Below are 21395 nucleotides of genomic sequence, written 5' to 3'. Positions count from 1 at the left end.
TTTCCCCACCGCCCCCAAAAATGTAGGGCGGTCCAGTATTTAAAGGTGTCACAATTGTTTCGTGATACCGTTACAGGAAATCAGGTGGCAATATCTCAAAGCCTGCCAAATTATCCCAGAAAGAAACTTTCAGAACCATTCAAAGACCTTAATGCATGTTTTTAAATTAATCCCAGTGTATAATTTCCTAAAGGATGGGATCCAATTCTATTTTGTGCTCTGAAGAATTCTATTAAACCTCAAGAGCACTTTGTGAAATGTGAAAATGCAGTTTGCTAAAGAGATAGCCTAGGTGGTCTGCAGTAAATTAACCAGTACTGCTGACTGTGGCCATTCTTGTGAGTTTGCTCCAAGGGATTTCTACACTTACACTATAACACCATTTACCAGCTTCTAAACTAGATTTGCCCTCTGGCTGCAAGTCAGCAGACCTTGGTGTAAAACATGGCCAGAAATTAGCCTGACGAAGAGCTGCATTTCAAGACCAGAACAGTGCTGCATGTTACACACAACTAAGTCCAAACCATTACTTACAATACTGTTGTTTTCCCTAGTGGACTTTATGTAGTTAAGTTTTAGGCTGCTAGACTATGATGGCTGCTGCCCTGCCTAGCTGGTGTTCTGTGTTCAGTAAATTACAATACATCTCTCTCTGTGTTGCTTTGTAACAATTAACCTCAGAAAGGAGCTAACTCCATTTGCATGGTAATGAGACATTCATCTGAGCGACACTGGAGTTAAGCATGCTAATAAGTTTTTATGCAAACACCTGAGGGGTCAAGCACAACCATGGACTTGGATAAGAAAACCTTTTATTAAATGCAAATCACTTTTCTTGTAAATACTATGACAGACAACTTCGTAGGACTCTAACACAGCTTGCAAGAATAGAGTCATTTAGGTTATATTTTCAGGCCCCTGGGCTGACTAAGGAATATAGCTGCTGATTTATTTATATTTTGAATTAATATCAGTGTGGATAAAATCCTCATTATAGCATCAAAGCAGAGAAGTGTTAAAGGAAGGCAGAGAGGAGAAAACAACAATATTGCCTTATCTTTCACAAATTTGTCACAGTTTCCTGGGATGCAGGAAGGCAGATAAGACACTGCACTGTAGAGCACAACAAAAGACTTACAACTTGGTCAGGCTTCCATCTTATTCGCCCATCTGTTTTTGCCAAGTGTATTGTTATACAGGCAAATTTCCTAGTGAGCAGGCTATCATTTTGGTCTCTATCTTGCACTAAAACTTCTTGAATTCAGTCAATCAATTCACATTCTGCACTCAGAGTTTGAGATCTTAGCACAACTGGTACGAAACATGACCAAGGGGATGACTGGCTGCCAAACATCTCTGGGACTGAAGGAGCAGAACCTTCCCAAAGGCAAGGCAGATTGCAGAAGAAGGAACGAGGGGAAGCAGCTGACTTAAATTCATTTAACTCTGGCAGAGCCAAGCGCAGGAGGCCTCTTTTGTTCAGGAGAGGCTGTTAGCAGGACACACTGACTCATTTTGACAGCGCAGCCAGCATCAGCGGAGTGGTTCTGGTTAGCAGTAACAGGAGTGAAACACGGGCAGCCCTCTGACAAGCTGGCTTCCTGGCAAATCATCAGAGGTTTTGCTCCTGGACTAGTGAATTTAAATACCCAGTGGGTGTAGTGGGAGTTGCTCTATCTTTATGACAGAAGTTTAAAGAAAGGAGTTTATCATATGGTTATCTGCAGTAAGAGGAGACTATATTGTTGAGACACAGAAAGTCCCTTTCATTTCTGTTGCTGTATTGTATGATGAGTTACTTTTGGGAAAAGTTTGGTGATGTATAATATTACTACACAAAACCCAAAATCTAGTCCAAGGGAATAAAACATATACAATATAACATGGATCATATTGACACCTGGCACAGAGCTACATTTGTTCATTTAAATCAGATGAACCACGCACACCTTGCTATACGCATTATGCAACAGCAACCCAACAAATGTATGCTTCTCAAACATACATAAGTTACTGCTACCTTCAACAGAATTGATAGGTATTTTCATTTTGCTGCTGACCTATTCATGACATGTAAAACATGCCGGTATGCCACAGTCTAAAATTCAAGCCAGCGGATTATAAAAAAGCCTTACAAAGAGGGGAAGCTTGGTACAAGAAAGTACAAAGCTATAGATAACGGGGCCTTCAAAACTTGTCTTGATCCAATTCTAGTACTCCGCTTCCATCAAGAATTAACAAAAGCTCTTGGGGATTAGCTCTAAATCATCACATTTACTGATATGCAATAATTGCATCAAATGTATCACATGTACATCTCCAAGTGCATCAAGAAGCATGAGGCCTGAGCTTGGTGGGTTTGGGGTGCAGGGTGTTCAGAAACATTTATATATAACAACTATTAGCTATACTAGTCCAAATTAAAAAAAAAAACCAGCTGTGATATAAGATCAGTAGAATAATTTTTAATAATTGTTTCCTAGTCAGGACAGCCTGATCCCCTTTCATTGTCCAAACATTGTAAACAACGGCTACTTATTTAAAAAGAATTCAAATTAAATCGGAATTTGTAGGGAGCAAGAAGGGAGGTTTAGCACTAGGCAGCCAAGAAGGCCAAGAATTAGAAGGGAATTTGTAACAGAGTGAGAAAAGAATAATCATGCATATTCAGTGTTTATAGTTTCCATGAATCTGCGTGGACCATAAATACAGTGGCATTTGCAAATGCAGGTTAAAAAACATAAAAAAAATATTATAACACAGATAAGTCATGAGCATATATGACAAACACCATCACTTCAATCTCTATCTGCTATGAACCTCAAGTCTTCTTCCAAAACAGACCTGGAGCTTTTTGAGGACAAGGGAAGGAACTCACATGAAGTCTATGGAAGGAACTAGAAAAATACTGAAGCAACACATTAACTAAAGAGAGGAACGTGACACGCAGAGCATACAAGTTTCCAGGCCAGAAGCAGAAAAAGGATTAAAAAGTGGACTCAAAGCGTATTGAAAGTGAAAGTTGTCCTATAGTTGAGAAGCAATGGCTGAACCATGGAGCAGAATACTTCAGAAAATAGTTTTCATTGAGAAAACTTCTACACTTTTGATTGGCAGGCTACCAAATGAAATCATGTTTCCTGTAGTACCACTATGAAAAAAGTAATTAAGGGGTGTATGTACAATATATAACTAGCCTTTGAAGAAGAATAGCTTGCTTCTGCAGGCAAAAAAGATTTTTAGTGTATTTTTTAAATTGTGCAGTAAAAAACGCAACTCAGAGAAATTATGAAATGGCAAAGCAGCCCAAACATAGGAGTTCTAGCCTTTCACTTAAGGGTTAAGATTACACACTAACAGACTAGATTCCCCAAAATATAAGCCTAGAGCTAGGCTGATGATGCTTAGGCACCTAATAGCGTTAATAAAGACTGTCCATCCAAAACTCCTGCTTCACTGCCCACACCTCTTAGTCACAGGAAGCTACCAAGTGCTCTGCTACGAAGTACCAGTGTCCAAAGATGTATGCAATCCAGGTCTGAAAACCTCAACATGGTATTTCCTTTCAATTCAGTTGGTAAAAAACAAAATAAACCCCATAAACCTGCTAAATGTATACCCTTACATATAGGATTCTCTCGAGAAAAAGGTCCCCTGAATATATTGCTAGCGGAAAAATACAGCTAGTTATGTCCCTGTATCCAGTGCTTCTCCACTGGATGCTTTGTTAAATATTTCCAGACAAAAATACTGAACAACTCTAGCTGTCTGAAATCTGCTTGCCGTCATCATGAGGAAACGGGCTTATCTTCAGTTTAAGACATTGTGATTATTTTATTTGTTCTGTCACTTCTTCGTTGCATTTCTGCAGTTCAACACTAGGAACTATCAGCCTGCTAGGAACTCAACCAGAGAAAGACAGAAACTAGAAGGGGGAGATGGAGATCATTCCGTTGAAAGCACTTTTCTTTGTCTTGTAAAAATAATCACCACCTAATGTTGTCACCGGAATAAGAGCAGTCCTGTTAAAAATTTATACAGTTGTATCACATTTAGTGGACGTTCCAGGGAAAGCAAACACGTAACTGTAAGCAAACCAAAAATTCATGAAAATAGAAAATACTATCATACAGCATTTTACTGCAAAGTGACCCCTGGAACACCACTGACCTTTGGTGGCTGTTTCCACTGACAACTGTTATACACATTTCCTTTCCAGGAATCTCCTCATTATTACACAAGAACTCTGACACTCAGAAACAGCTTAGGAAAAGAATAGTCTTTTACTTTGCCAGGAAAGATTACAATGCACAGGAAATGCACAGTATGGTTTCAAAGGCCTTCCCTTCAACTCCATTGTAGCTTTTAAATATAACAATCTTCCCCTGGTTATATTGTCTTGACTTGATTACACTGGTCTTAAGACTAAATAATAAATAATAAATGACTTTGAGGCTTATGTTTACTCTTTGCACAGTTTTGGAGTTAAAGACTATGATCTTAAACAGGAATTTGGGAAATTTGTATTTTATTCCATACCTCATTGTGGTTCTTGCTTAACCATTCCTTAATAGTGTTAAGGGCAATGACAGCAGCAGGCTCATTTGGAAAACCTAAAAAGACAGAAGAAATCAGAGATAAATACAAAGGACACATTTTTCTATGTATATAAAAAAAAACAAAACACTGGAAAATTTTTTTTCTCTATCTTTTGGGACTACAGTCTGTCAACCCCCTCCTTCACGGATTTTTATAAAGGTTTTAGGTAACATCAGTAACGTTTTTTCCCCACCTAAACACATTGAAAATTGGGTCGGTGATGTTTTATTGGATTTTTCTTGTTTGTTTTTTAAACGCTTACTTAGGAAAGCTCCACCACCCAAGAGAAGTAGAAACAATAAAGAGCTATACATGTGTCCTACTAGGCAGGCAACAATATAACACGTATATCACAGCAATAACTATTAGGCCTACATTTCATGGCATGCAAGAAAAATTCAGATGTTTCTTAAGGCATAAGGGCTTTCTTAAGGTTCTCTTTAATCTTATCTGTCAGCAAAACTGTACAACACTATGACCCCAGTGCCACAGGCCTTATAACCACAGAAATGTCTGCTTTAGAAATTTGTCACCTAAAACATAACAAACAACACTGGAAATTAAGGAAATCACAAAGCATAAGCATATGAATTTAAGGCCTGATGTTGCACGATATACTAGCGATAGTAACTCCCCCCAGCACTAAACAATATCAGAAATCTTTCCAGGGATACAGACTTTTTGTTTTGATGGTCTCTATCTATCAAATCTAAAGATGCTTTCATTACTTAGGCAGCCTTAATTTAATTTTCCTTTGAATTCCTAACTTGAGGGCAGCAAATCATTTTTGTGAGGATTTAAAAATAAAAACCCATAAGCTGCATAAATAGCTCTCAGTAGGTTAGATTAATAGAAGAGTCTTTGAAGAGGTGGAGCTGCAGGCACAGTGTACAAGCAAGCAACAGGGCTAGACAGAGTCATGAAATTTGGCATACAGCTGCATACATACAGCCTTTTCTACATCATTCATCACCCTCGCACCATAAAGTGAAACACAGACACTGCAAAAATTAATAGATGCATCCAGTTTTCTGACCTGGCACATGATCCTCTAAAGTCATACGTTCTTTAAACCTTTTTCAGAACTTGTGCACTACTAGATTAGAAAAAAACCCACCAAAACAACCCAACAACCAACCAAACACTGCCCCCCCCCCAACAAAGCAAAATAACCCCCCCCAACCCTAAAACCCACAACAACAAAACAAAATCAAAACCTCCACCCTACAAGGATTTTCTCTAGCAGTATGTGTACTGTTTCGAAGTGATAGGTAACAACTGTCCAGCTAGAGTAGCAAGTAAAGTAGTCAGCGTTTGGGTAAAACTGACATTTAGCATGTGCTGCCTTTGCACACATTTCCCAATAAAGCATATTTTTAATTTATTTTTTTTTAAAATTCCCAGGTCCAACATGGAAAATTAACTAAGATCCTACAAGTGTTACTGCAGATTCTTCCACTGCCGGGAAAATATATTCTTATGATGTTTAATACTACTACTGATATCATCGAGGCATATTTCTTATGACAGAAACTAATGAACACTAACAAAACCCAAAGCAGGGTCTTTTTATCATATAAAATAAGAGACTTCTAAGCAGACCATCTGCTCAAATTAGTAATATCCTACCTAACAAACTGGGACTTCATAACATGGAAATTCTGTACCTTTCGTGTAGCAGATCTGCCTGGACATACAATGAGCACCATGCACGGGACAAATATGTATTTCAGACAACTGATATACCATTGTTTACGCCTTGAATGGTTTATTTTGAGAATAATTTTCCCTCCGGCAAGATTAATTTTTCAGGCTTGTTTTTCACTCCCTTGCAGCAGGATATTTGCCCAAAATTGTGATAAAGCACTGGCGATTTTATGGAATCTCTCTATAAATTGTACACTATTTAGAAAACCACTACCATACTAACCAATCTTAAATAGAAACTTATCTAGAAAACTGGTGTTCAATTACTCCTAAGTAACCACAACGTGAAGGAAATAGTTCAGCAACCAAAATAGAAAGCCTTGAATTCTGTGTATGATTTCAGAAAATATCTGTAAATACATAGAAGCCTTTTATGAACAGTTAAAAAAAAATATTAGTATTTTACACACATTTCTGGTAATTTTAATGAAAGTATTACCTTACTGGCTTTATGCAGAAGCAGGGTGGAATTTAGCCTCCTATTCCATAACCTGCACCAGCACAAAAGACCCTCTGTCTCTGATACACAGAAAAACATTTTGTTTTACAGGGCTGGGTTAAAGGGAGATAAAGCAAGATGGGATCTTTTTAAACATGTTTTTGTGTTGTTTTTATCTCTAAGTTACATTTGTCTGCCATAACATTTCTGATCTGCTCCCATACATGCACCCATCCCCCTTACCCACTTTCTGGGAAAAAGCAATCTCCGTGAGCACGTGAGAATCAAATTACTTAAGAGAAATGAGCTCAAGGAGCCTCACAGTTAACCGACTGCTGGAGCAGCAGCTCAGGCAATTCTGGCTAAAGGCTCAATTTCACAAAAGATAAAACAGGTAAAGTAATAAGAGTGACACTGGCCCATGTTACTGCAGTGACTGCTCCTCCAGAATACTGAAAAGGACAAGGGCACAAAGGCAAAGAAGCATTAGCCGTCAGGTACAGGCAAGCGGTGCTCTGTAGTACTTCACTGGGTTTATTTGGCTGGAGAAAAAGGGAGAGTTGGCAGGTTGTACGGCATGGGTAGGTGTGAGGTGAAGCACGTACCTACGCATACACACTGGCCTCGAACTTGGGCTGGGCTTCCTACATCCTCCAGTGGCAAAGCCAACATTTAGCAACAAATCCCAATATACCACAGAAACAGCACAACCTGTCTTTGGCTCCTGCAGAACTGCTTCATCAAGTGGGAATTATACTGCAGCCCTCTGCATTTTGCAGTGCCTGCTCATCATATCACACCATATACTCCCAACCCTTCAAATACAGCAAATCCTAGATTCAAGCAGCCACCACCTCTTGCGCCCCTCTCAGTTCAGGAGCTCTCCTTTAAAGTACAGGTTTATTACAGCTGATGCCACAGAGGGTGCAAACCTGATAAATTAGTAGCAAAGAGGGCGTGCAGAAAGTCCTGCATGGTTTCAAAGACAGAGTGGGTGAAGGAGAGACCCCATGTGCATGCATGCCCAGGGCTGAGCTTTGCTCTACTCATTCAGCACTACCAACTCTGAAAAGTATGTTGGTGTTGACCATCCCCATGTACCTGTCCCTCTGGCCATATGGCTGTATCACAGCTGTGTTTCCAGAAACACCTGTTAGTCCAAAATCTTTGTCATTTGCTCAGAAGCTGCTATGAAAGCTTTCACATCTTTGCGCAGTTGCGTCACAGCTAAAATGCCACTTCAAACAGGACAGCTACCTTTGCATAGACCTTCAGAAAAGTGACTGCTAGCTTTAACACTGACTTGGGTACCAGCATCAGCCAAACCACAGCCAAACTTAGAAACTTCCTCTCCTGCCTTTCCCATGTTGCTAATAGATGTATATACTACTGCGTCCACTCACTAAGATGAATGACCACACCTTCATGCTCCCCGCTACAAAAACTGCATCCTACTACCAACACATAAATACACCTCATCTGAATTCTGCTTTTGACACGTCCTTGCACAGATACTACCCACAGCAACAGCCTATGAAAGCTTTAAAAGGTCTCAGACTTACAAGTTTCTGCATCTTTTCCCAGGACTTTACTACCCTGCATCTGGAAATTGCAACACTGACCTGAGAAATGGCTGCTGAAACAAGCTATACACTGCAAGTTCTCACAGTCATCACGGCCATAATTTTACAGAGAAGGTATGATAAGACCTGGCAGAATTATTTTGAAATATTTGGTATGAAATAAAAGTGCTGTTTTAGAGGAAGATAGCGTGGAGAAGAACTGAGAAAGATAGTAACTGTAGATACACACTGAAGTTCCCCTTACATTATGCATTTATTCCCTGGAAAAAAACTGGTAAGGATGTAAGTCCCCATGTTTCATCAACGTACAGAAAATATGTGATGAATTCCCTGTTGTTAGACACCCTAGTGTAAATGCTCAGCCTTTTGTGCTTGGGGAACTTAGCAGAGAAACATTCACAGTATTGTGAGTGCCTCTTACTGTATGCCTAATTCGTCTGCACGGTATCTGAATAATGTATACTATAAGTTCTTCAATGAATAACAGTCCAACAAGGATTGTGTGAGATAAAATTAACAGAAACCTATTTAAGGGACTCCCAAATTGTATGGAGATGCTGGTAGCTTTATCTGTCTCTCTCACTGTTCTCAACCCAATTATGCATCTTATTAAAAATGTCCAACTTAAAATCAGGTAATGTCACCTCCCTATGAAAATCCCATTAACGAAACAGAAGTACTAAATAATCAACTTTTAACACAATGTGGCTGTAGATGGTAATAACGGATTATATCAGTTAGGTTATAATACTAACAAGCAAACATCAATCCAGAAAAATCACTTCAGTAGCTGCAGGGGTAAGTGTTACAATTTGTCAGTTTGACTAAGATGCCTCATGTTTTCTGTAAATCACCTCATCCTGGTAAAAAAAAAAATGTTCTGCATCTTTTTGTTAGCACAGATTAAGTGCTAGACAAGTTTTTATTCATTTAAAATATGTTCCCTTCTCTATGGTTTCTGAAAGGCTCATCACAATCTTAATATTCTTATTTGCCAGTTTTAATGGTTTCATTTTGAAGCCAATCATGAAAAGAACCAAATTCACATCAACACAAATACTCATTACGTGTTTCTCACACTTTCTCAGAATAATATCTACAGTGGTGTGTTTGTGCATATATCAAGACAGAACAGTTTGCAGACTGTTCCTGTGTTCTGAAACTCAAACCCAAGTCCCAATGTTTGATCAACACGACTGTCAAAATGCAATAACTTCCATTTATTTAGTTTATTTATTTGCCAATGATGGTTAATGCATATAATAAATATGCACATAATAAAGGATGCTTCTCAAACAGTAGCTCGACAACCACATTTTTAAACTGCAGAAGCGTACTGAAGGCCCTTTCTGCAGTCAGTATGAGAGGGTATTTCCTCCATGCATTAAGTATTTGCAGCGTAGTAATCATCAGCACCAGATGGTCTGAAAAAGAAAGATATTTCCCAGGTTTATTTTAAAAAAAAAAAAAAGGCACTAAGCATTTGTTTCATGTATGTCCTCAAACCAAGTATTATTGGTGCTACGAATGCTTTCTGAATTGCAACAGACATGAATAACTGCACTTCATTACAGTCACATGGGTGAAGGCTAGCTATTGACAACACACTAATATAACACTCCAGCCTTACTGCTTTATGACAATAAAAGGGAACAAACGAGATGCACAGCCCAGCGTGCCCAAGGTAGGGTTAACTCAATACACTCACTTGTCCTTCAGGTGTGAAACTAGCGGTATAATCTTGCAACTTATCCCATATAATCTTGTCAAAGATATATTTTAATCAAATGAATTCACTCATGCTAGGTTGATTCCCATTACCAGGGTAAATCTGACCTATTTGGAAGCAGAGACGGTAGTAGTCTACCAAGCTTAGGTTATTGCTGTTGTTGAGCTATTTTCTCCACCCACACACACACCCCTGAGCCCTTTTTGTTGTTTTTTTTTTTAACCATGGTCATGTGGTGATTGGATAAACATGCTGACAAGTTGCTAGCTTGATCATTTTTGTGCACACTCAAAACCTGGAAAGGAAGTGCCCTCATTTGGATCAGTTGCAATGATGGCTAAACAGAAGAGCCATGAATCTCCTCCTAAATAACCTACCCTGCTTTATTGAACTCATCCAGGCAGAGAAAACCTTATTTGCTGTCCACTCAAAAAGTAACTCTCAGAAAGATAGTGAAATTACATACTGTGAAAAACCAGTAACCTTTCTGTCACCCCAGTTATCCCAAGAAACAAAGCAGCATGTATTCACTGTATCCTTCACAGACTGTGCTAGAATAATTAATTAGCATGCACATAGAGTGCCAAAGGAAAATGAAAAGTTTTCAAAATGCACAAACAAAACATTCTTCTGAAGAAATCATTATGTGCCTCTCAATTTCTCTCAAGCAAGGAACATGCCTTTTCATTTTCCTTGAGTGAAAAAATTCATCAGCAGGGAAAAATGCATACAGTTCCTGAAGAATGATTGCCAATTGCGTTCAACCGCTGACACGATACAGAGGCAGCTGGTGGAAGATGGTTAATAAAGAAACCCAAAATAAGCATCTAGCAACTAACGTGAGAAACAGTGTCTCTACTATGATATAGAGACACAAAGCAGGTAGAGTACTGAAGTAACAGAGTCCTTCTGCATCCACGGAGGTGCATTGGGTAACTCAGGGATCCCTGGTTAAGTCAACCAGGGTCAATGCTGGCACCAGGGCATGTTATAAACCTCATGCAAGTCAGTGAAACCAAGACAAGTTGCCAGCTAAGATAAACCAACTCTTGACAACAGGGATGGCCCAGGCTTGGCTTGTCAGAAAAGGTGCCCAGTGTGTGACCGTTGCTGTGCTGATGGGCAGCGGACTCTTGTCTGATCAGCACTGTGACCCACCCGCACCGTCTACAACTCAGCCGCTTTTTCCATACAAATTGCAAATCTGGACTCAGCTTATAGCTGCAGTCAAGGAGAGGTCAGTTACAAGAAGGTGGCTAAGATGCAAGAAAAAACATGTAATTGCTGTTTTTCTGAAACACATGATATCATACTTCATCTCACACTCTGCTACACTGATATCATTGGAAAAACACCTGCCATGTAATTGTGTTAAAAAGGTCAGCTCAATATAGACATATTCTGTAATTAGTTAGGTCATGTGAGCACATAGAGGCTTGCACTAACAAGCCACAGGATTCCACTGAAGAAAAAAATAGATTTCAAGTTTACCAAGATGTTTGATACTTATTAGCAATGGGGGGGGGGGGGGGGGGGGGGGGGGGCAGGCGCAGGGGGGAAAGGAGTTTTATTGAAAATGCATTTAGACATGGACTGCTGAAGAGGTATGGAGCTTCCACATGAGTGCCTTACTGCAGGAGGCATTATACTGCAATTCTGCAGGAGAGCTGTGTGTCTGCAAGAATTTCACTTTTCTGCAGCAGTCAGTAGAGTTTTATTAGAAATCAAGATTTTGGTTTCATTCTTTTTCCAGCGTTTATAGGGAGTACACTTGCAGGGGGACCACATCATGGATAAATGGATCCTCTAACAGTCTTGTAAAAAAATATAGCAAGCAATACTCAGAGACTCTCTGGGAAGCAAACCACTTTGTAGCTGTGCTGTTTACTGTGCTATGTGAAGGAGCTTTTCTGTCTGTCGGGGTATTTCTAATGCCCATGTGGAACATTAAGGCTTCAAGCTGAGGCTAATAGGAAAAACAGCAAAAAGATACCACAACACTGAAAAGGCAAAGATCTCACTACTCTGGCAATAAGCATTCTCATATGGTACGAGAAAGTATTATACAATGCAAATGCAAGTGAAAGATATGCAGGTAGTTTTGCAATTATAAAATCTACCTATGAGAGTGTATATGCAATGTCTGCATAAATTACACAGCCATTTAGACACATGTATGCAGCTGTTCATGAGCTAAAGTACTTCAATCTTCATAAAACACACTCTACACCATATCCAGAATTATTATTCCAGAAACAAGCATTGTACAGAGAAACCTTAATTGAAAGAGGTTCCAAAGTGTACATGAGCTCCTTAATGCAGAGAATTTCATCTCTACTTATCCGTATATAGCAAGTTGGTTTTTTGGTTGGTTTTTGTGTTGGTTTTTTTGGTTGGTTTTTTTTTGTTTTTTTCAGAGTGGCAACATAATACAGCAAAAGTAATTTGAAACAAAGCGTAAAACACTAGTCAACTGTGAAATCTCCCATCATACACTGAATTGAACAGGAATGGGATATTGGCTTCATTGTAGTTACAATTCCAACAAGGTTAAACATTTATTCTACCCACTGATTTAAATAAAAATATCTTGTTGTTCTCAACAGAAGCAATGTGTAGGGAATCAACCCCACCTTCCTGAAGTGCCTTGCTAACGCTGCAAGGGATAAAAAAACCCAAACACTAAACACCCCACGCCCATTCACTTGAAACTGGTAGTTTTTCTAAAAGTCATGTGGTCCAATGCAGTGATGCTCAACCTTTACTGACACTATCCAGGCCCTCCATGACACACAGTGCCCTCTAAGCACTGAGGGAAGCCCAAGCATCCAGAGATCTGCTGTTCAGCGACAGGAATAAAGTAACGATCCTGATCCACACAAAGCCTGGTTCCCTATGGAACTGTATTTTGCAATCGATTGCAGATTTCAATTATGAAGGCTTGCCTGAAGTTGAGATACCTCCTTGCCAACTCCCTGATGTCTACTAATACACCTGCCACTACAGCCTGGGCAGGGGGAGAAAGGGGGTTAACTGGCATGACAGGCTCCTTCTTCCTGCTGGCAGGGTCTTTGTGCAGACAGCGGGAGCGGGGGAAAGTGCATTGAGGTGCAGCAGGTTGGGGTGGAGGAAAAGGAGAAGAGGGAGAGAGCACAGGACCTCTCGCTGTGAGATGGGGTGCAGAGTTCTGGGGAAGAGGGCTGAATCTGGCAGAGGCAATATCAGGGCTATTGGCTTCTCTCAAGCTCTCAGTATTTCGACTAGAATAGGCAGTGCACTGTGGCAGGAGTATACAAGTACAAGGACTTGGGGATACACACACACATATATATATAAGGAACATAAGGGAAGACAAGACACCGTAGCAAAATGAAGGGAGATGACACTGTAAAAGTCCGAGAAACTTCAGAGGAAGAAAACATACATAGGCAATGGACAAAAATAGTCACATAAAGAAAACAGACGGTGTCCCCAGCCCAGCTCTATCCTTTAAATCACTTCCACCACATTCAATTGCTCTGACAGATGCAACCCGAAGACCTAGCTGGATTATCTAAGACCAAGAGTACTTGGTGAAGGCCATACACGTACAAGAACAAACGAAACAATCTGACATTATTTCTACTGAAGCACAGTTCTTATCTGCTTTCTAAGGGAAATCAAAGATTTCTTAACAGCACAAAGAAAATCAGCCGAAACAAGATATACTTACTCCTTGGGGGTGGGGGAGGGAGAAATAAGATAATTATTTTTTTTTTTCCCCAAAAGACCTATATAGAAAAAAAGTTATAGGGCAGGTTGGGTGAAAAAGCGAGATACTGTGGGAAGCATATTTAATCTACTTAGTTTACTCTTCTTAACAAATACATTATTGATTCTTGGTTTGTGCATTTCATTCACACCATGGAATTTTTTTTCCATACTTGCCTCAGGCAGTGATAAACCATAGTAAAGGGTCACACAGACCAGAAGCTATTGTATTCAGGAAATACACAACAGCTCAAATCTGAAATATTTCCAGATAATCCGCAGTGCAAAAATGCCAGTACATTTTTGAGGAACAGAGAGGGGGTTGCATCTTGTATTTGATGCTTAATGGCTTCTGTTCTTCACTGTACAGTAGGGCACATCATACTACTTAAACACCCACTACGTGAATACTGCTAAAAGAAGTGCTTTTGCAGGACATTAGTGCAATGATGTGTCAAGTCAATCTCAACATTTTATGCATTATTTTTTTTAAGAGGAAGCAGTTTTTCCTCCTTGCCTAGAAGCTGCTTCACTTCTGTGGAAGTCATTTGTCTGGCATCTGAAAATACATATCCTTTTTTTTTTTTTTTTTTTTTTTTGGTCAGCATGGGTCACAGTGCACCTTATTTGATTTTATGCTACTGTATGTACCAGCAACAGCCAGTCTACTCTAAACACATAACTTTATTTCAGGCTGTATTGCAGCAACTTTGTGAACAACAATTACATGGAAGTAATGAGCAGCTATTCAAGCCTTCTCCCAATGCTGTACTGAAAATTCTTTTTGCTTGTTCTGTTACCTGAGATCACAGCAACATACACAAAAGGAGAAATGCAATTAGGAGTTTTAGGAATTGGATTGATGGGAAAACTGGTTTAAAGCAAGGAGAAGGAAAACCTGATATTTAAAACTTTGATTTTGACAAACTCAATTGGTTGCAACTATGCATCTCGTACTTCTGATGCTCTTAGCAAGTCCTCATATGCTAAAAAGCGTAGAACAAACAAGTAATGGGAAAAACACAAAAATATCATAATCTCTTGGAAAACCTTGACTCTTCTTCTGCTTTTTTTCTGTTTTTAAGGACTCATTCACTCACATGCTAATTCTTTATGCTTAGGTTAGCACCCTCTTATTGCAACACTTCTTTTGACTGACAATCAGCCCTTAGCATCAGTTGTCTTTTAAACCTAACAGCAATTGATCAACAAAATAGCCCACATCTCATCAGGTTCTTCAGTGTGTCAAAAGATCACAGCATTAATTATCAAACAAATATTTTTTTAAAATTAGGATTCCTGCTAATATCTCTAATTTGCATTTCACTCACGATTCTGCATTTACTGAATCTTGCATACTTCGGTCAAAAAGGAAATGAAATAACTAGTTAATGGACTTCCAACCCCAGAAATTCAAATCCAATTTAGTCCTGATATGAACTTTAGGTGTTATTTACACTTGTTTTTGAAAGCATTTTTGGCATGTATTCTGACAAGTTGTCAGTGGTTGGTTTGTTGTTGGTATTTTTTCAATCATTATACAAGCAAATATGTTCTGCTTTAGCATGTAATGGCAATTCCTAATGTTTAGAAAGGTTTAAGAAATATCAACATTTCTGGTTATAACAACAGTAGTAAATTCAGCTTTAAAATTAAAAAAAAAAAAATGAATTTGCCATTCTTCAGGGGAAAAAACCCCAAACATAGCTTTTCCATGTCATTTTGAATGATATGCAGATTTCTATAGGAGAAAGAGAAATGTCAATGCAAATGAGACTTACTGTAGTCAGAAACAACGCCCATATTTGAAAAGAAGGAGCCTATGCTATGGTTGGTTAGATCAGGCAGCAAAGGATATGGGAGACCAAAAAATTTCTTTTATCTAACAAGCTAGTACAAATAAGAAGCTGATCTGGACAATTTAAATGTAAATTTCTTACCACCTGTCAGACAAGTGAGATTTAAAGACCTCCACTTAAAAAACCCCAGGCATCTCCAACCTGAGCCTTTAAGTGAAAATTGACCTCCCACCTCAATTTCCTTGCAAATGCAGCCATGTGGCAGCAAAAGGGGTGGTTTATTCAGCACTTTATTAAATTTAGCTTGTGTGTACTCTCAGCATGAGATGACCCACACTATGCATGGGGAAAATGACACTTTTGGGGCATATCTCCATGCTGCAGCCAAACACAACTAATCCTCCCAGAAACACAACAACCTGGGTAGATTAGCAGCAGGCATATGGAAAAGCATTTAAAGTTATTGGACAGAGAACCTCATTGATTATTAAGCAATGAAGCCAACTAGGGAAAATACATGATTTTTAATTAGGGGAAATGTAAAAGGAAGGTGGGTCAGTTCAAAAGAGCTTTTTACATAATCAAAACCGAATGTAAGCATTAGAGTCAAGCTTATGGAGCAGCTTTAGCCAATGTGATTTCCATTAATTTTATCTGAGTCCTCTCTATACATACAATTACATTTGAGATAGCTTGCATTAATGCAACAGCTGCACATCTCCAGATTGTGAAAAATACCACTGCAATATTGGGTCACATGAGGGTTATTTTAGCAAATTATCGACATGCAGTAACCACCTTCCACAGCAGAGTCTTCCCCACATCTCTGGCAAGGGAAACCAGTAAAAAAAAAAAAAAAAAAAAAAAAAAAATCACAAGACTGCATGGAGGAGGGAAAATTATCACTGTATGGGACAAAATCTAGATTGGCCAGGCCAATTAACGTAGATTCATAGAATTTTTATCTCAGCTCTCCTCGCAGGATTTACCTTCAGAAGAGGATGAGAGATTCTCCCAGCTCTATACCTTAAAACCAAAAAAGGCATTTCACAAATTCTCCTCTCCCCACTGCAGCAACCCCGGAGAAGATGACAAAGAATGCACCTAAACTAAAAATTTTATAATATTTCCTGGTCTCTGCCTACATTTTTGCCTTTGTATTGCATGCAGGCATCAAGATGCTGGCTGCGGGACCCCTCTGCAGGGCGGCTGTCGCTGCCTGGGGCCAGGTACATCTGATTCCTGCCAGTTCCCAATGGTTCCTGATGGCTGCGCAGCCCCTGCACCTCCCTGACACCTGGTTTTAGAAAGGGCAAAACAGGGCTCTGGAGCGAGTGGGGAAAAAGTAAGTAAACAAAGACAGCCCCAAGAATCCCTCTTGCCGGAGGGAGTGCAAGATTTGGGGGTGAGGGCGTAACAGAGCCTGGGAAAGAGGGAGTGCAAGGAAAGCCTTTATCTTTCGCTACCCAAACCTGTTTTAACTGGCAATAAATTAGTCTTCCCTAACTCTTTTTTACCCATTGTGGTACTTGGCAAGCCATCTACCTGGCTTTACTTGGAGCCACAAGTTTTTCCATCTTATTGTCCCCCCTTGTGCTGCTGAGGAGTAAGAGCATGCCAGGCCAAAGGTCAAGCCACTACTCTACCACCGATTTCTCAGTCATAAAATATTCTAGCTATTCTATTTTTCTTTCACCAAAACACACAAATTGAAAGCCTGCAAAATGAGGTCACAATAACATGAATAAAAACTATTAAAAAAAAAAAAAAAAGGCAGGGGATGGGAAATTAAGACACGAGAGTACTTGCTGGTGAGACCAGCAGAAGAGTTTGTTCAAAACCAGTTAAAGTAGTTTTTTGTGGTTTTTTTTGGTTTGCGTTTTTTGTTTTGTTTTGGGTTGGTTTTTTTTTTTTTTTGGGGGGGGGGGGGGAGCAAGTCTAGTCATACTTTTCTAGTTAGATTTACAAAACGAACACGTTGTCATTCCAGAAGAAACCAGGTTTATTTTTATCAATCAATTGCTAAAAAAAGGACCTCCACAACAAAGCAAGAAAACTCATAGTACTGATGAGTCAAAACCAACGAGATCAATACCAATGCTTATTTGAATTACACATATTTATACACAAGCTTTGCAAAATAATCTCATGCAGCTTGGTGCTTATGGAAATAAAAGCTACTGAATTTACAGTAACCCCCTGGAGATAAGAAAAGAATAACAGACTGAAAGTTTGTAGGGTTGTATCACTGAAAGTCTGGACATGACTATTAAAAATTATTTCAAAAAGCAAACAAAAGAGCAGTCACTATCTTAAATAGTTGAGAAAAACTAAAAATAAGTTATACTAACACTGTAATAGATAGCCATGCTTGACACTATACATCCAGCACTTGGTATTTAACTTAAAAGTATTCTAGGAATAGAAGGAAAAAAAAGTGGTGGACATCTGGATGAAAGAAGGATCCAAAACTCAGAAGGGTCAAAGGAGGATTTGTATTCCTTAGAAAAGAGGAAATTTTTTCTGTCTTAGAAATTAAATCTCTAAGACACAAATGCATTTGAACAGAAAGACCAATTGCTGCAAAGTACCTCAGATCATGCAAAGAACAAAATTAACTCAAATTAAGAAACCCCCTCTCCAATAGAAATTTGGGAAAAAATTCTCTATACAGACTGAAAAAGCAGGAAGGAGAAAAAAAAAAAATGCTAAGGATAGCATTCAGACTAGCTTTTGCATACAGTTTCAAAGCTGCTTAGAACACTATTTGAGGAAAGATCTAGTGTGCAATAATAGTGCTCAGTCAAAGGAGGAAAGAATGAATGTCTGAGCTTCTGGGACATTTCTTGTGCTGAAATTTTAATATGGATCTTGTTTCCTATCAGTTCCCATCAGATTCCATGTTTCCTTTCTCATGTTCTGTTTATGTAAGAGTTAGATAACACCAGTGGGTACACAGTGAAAATAACTGATGATATAGAAGGATTGAGGTACTTTTGTAAATTCAACAAACAAATTAAAAAGCCCACTCACTAATTTCAACAAAGCAAGTGGAAAAACATCAGCTTCTCAATCCAGTTTTAATAAACAAAGATGCTACCGCCTCAAGCAGCTCATCTCTGTCCCCCAGGAGTTAGTCCACACTCAGACCTGCTGACTGAAACATTTGTGTGAACATCCTTTGCTTTGGTCCAAATCAAGTGGGATGCCTTGGCTTCAACAGCTTCAGACTAGGGTTTGTTGGGTTTGTTTTATTTGGGTTTTTGGGTTGTTTTTTAATTATTTATTTATTTATTTTTCCCCAGTCACACTCCTTGGGATTGAAAGCGATTAGCAAGTAGACAGTGACAGACCTAGGAAGGACGTGGCTCCTGGCATGGGGCAGCTGACAGAATCCGCAGAGTGAGCATCCTCACAGCATGTGGAACTGGAATAGTCAAATGCTGCTTAGATAGGATTGTCCGGGTGTTTTGGTGGTGGTGGGAGTTTTTTGTTTGCTTGTTTGGGTATTTTTTTTAGGCAAAGTATCTTTTAAATAACTGCATCCAACGTGTATTAATGTTATCGTACTGTCTTAAGCACTGAAAATTATAGACAGATAATTCAGGACAGGACTGAATCACGTGATTATCTTCTAGTGTTTACTAAGTGGATATTTAGATTTGTTGTGAAGGGAGAGGGAGAGAGAGTTTCATCATCAGTTCTGACATTTTAGGGGAAGAGAGTAGCCTTACAATTTAGAGGTCCACAGACATTAATGTATTTAATAGGCAGTGACAGAAACAAGCAATAAATACAGAGTAACCTAAGCATCAGGTATCATACATAAAAACTTACAAAATTAAGACTACACATGAAATTCAGGCAGAAACATTTTGTTTAGTAAGTAGAAAACCAGCGAAATATATTGACAGCAAAAGTCATAAAAACAACTAATAAAAATAAGTAGATTAAAAAAAAATGTGGCGCTAAGAAAATCTTAAGACACCCAGAATGATAAAAAGTGGAGCCAAGGCTGAAACATATTCAGTGCAAATATCAGGGTGACCTCTTCCTAGCCAGAAGCTTTGATACCATGAAACTTCAGTAATTTGTGAAAATTGGTCTATTAAGTAAACATAACTCATTATCCAATGTATTTTTTTAAAAGTAGATTATTTTTTGAAATCATATGTAATTTAAACATAAGATAAGTTTCTGAACTACAGGTCTGTTTTATTGGCATAAGTGCTGACGGAGAAACATTTCTATCTACTCCTTTCAGAAAGCACTCAGCTTAGTTAAGGTCAGAATAAATGCCATGTAATCAACATGGGAAACTCAGAAGAAGGTCAACCACTAGGAAAAGATATCTTGAAAACATGAAACAAGCTAAGAAAGGATTTGGAAGTTAATTCTTTACCATCAAATGCATGACATTCCACAACTAGCACATCACCGACCACCCTTGGTGAGGCAATTTTGAATACACTGGCATTATTAAAAAATTAAATAGTAGAGCAGTTAAATAATTCCATGTCACTTGTGCAAAATTTTGAAAAATATCAACTGAAAATATATACAGGGAGTTGATAAACCCTTGTGTATGAACACAAATTAAGCAGCTAGAGATTCTTGTATATTCAAGCTTGTCAATTGTACATTCTCCACTTCTTGGTTGCCAAGCATGGTAAATGCAATCACTGCATCTGATTACCTATTTTCAATAAAATGGTGACAACTCATTAATCAGGCCACACAATAGTGAAACTGGTGTAAGGTTCCACAACGTGAATTCCTCATTAGGAATGACACAGAAGCATTGTCAATATGCACCCTCATTACCTGCATCATGGCTGACAGCTTCGATTAGAAGGGAGCTCTGAATCTCACATCTTTCTTTGTGAAGAGCCTACTATACATCATTAAACTACTGCTTTACTGAAAGCTAGTAAATTATGACTTATGAAGCTGACAGCAAAACAAAACAGAAGATTTCCTAGAGGGCTGACCAGCATGGTCAACATTTAAGTAGCATCACTGGTTTCTTCTATATTGTATTTTGTACTGTGGAAAATGCAGCACTTTATTTCTCACTTTGGGAACTAGGCCTTATTTCTCTAAAAGGGACAAAAATAATCTTCTCTTAATTAAGCAATGCTTCTTTAGCAACTGAAATGTTCTTTTCTCTCATTCTTAAAGCCCGGGGGGGGGGGGGGGGGGGGGGGCGGAACCACACACAAAAACCAGAAGACTACAAGCAGCTAGCAAATGTAGCTCAAAATGTCGTTGGACTTGTAGCTGTAACGTTCTTAATGGCACTCTGCTAAAAAATATGTCCTGGCCTCATAATGGTCTGCTATATTGTGTTTACTAGCTGCAACAAAAAGAATAGTTAAAAACCTATCAGCGGCATAATGTTTAGCACCTATTATGGACACAAGTATAACCACCTTAGGGTAATTAAAGGCATAAGAAAATGATTAATGTTCTGAAGCCATAAAACTGCATCAGTTGAAAAGCTATTATGATTGCACTGTCTACAGCTCACAGCCTACACTGGGCAATTTACACCGATATGCATACTGCATAAAACTGATACTCATTTTTTCTAACATCGGATAATGAACTGGTACATAAAGCTTAAACCATGCACCACACACTGGTCACCACTGGAACAGTCCCTGTACTCTCACCCTAAGGATGCAACTGCTTTTTTAAGCTTAGGTTCTAGACCTTCCTATTCTGTATTTTTTCTCATCAGAATGCTGAGCGGTTCACACTGTCATCTTCTCCATCTTAGAAATACG

At 38.9% G+C, this 21395-nt stretch overlaps 1 protein-coding gene across 3 annotated transcripts in view; it reads right to left on the bottom strand.

Moving 5' to 3' along the window:
- MACROD2 (mono-ADP ribosylhydrolase 2) overlaps positions 1–21395 on the bottom strand; it is an 892420-nt gene that overhangs the window by 262587 nt on the left and 608438 nt on the right. For all 3 annotated transcript variants that reach the window (XM_055816691.1, XM_055816689.1, XM_055816690.1), the window contains exon 8: positions 4540–4613. In XM_055816691.1, the coding sequence (XP_055672666.1) occupies positions 4540–4613 (74 nt within the window). The remainder of the gene's footprint in view (positions 1–4539; positions 4614–21395) is intronic.

Source organism: Falco peregrinus, chromosome 11 (assembly GCF_023634155.1).
Source record: "Falco peregrinus isolate bFalPer1 chromosome 11, bFalPer1.pri, whole genome shotgun sequence".
Lineage (NCBI taxonomy): Eukaryota > Metazoa > Chordata > Aves > Falconiformes > Falconidae > Falco > Falco peregrinus.
The sequence above is the reverse complement of the archived record's forward strand: the minus strand, read 5'-3'. Positions and strand labels throughout refer to the sequence as shown.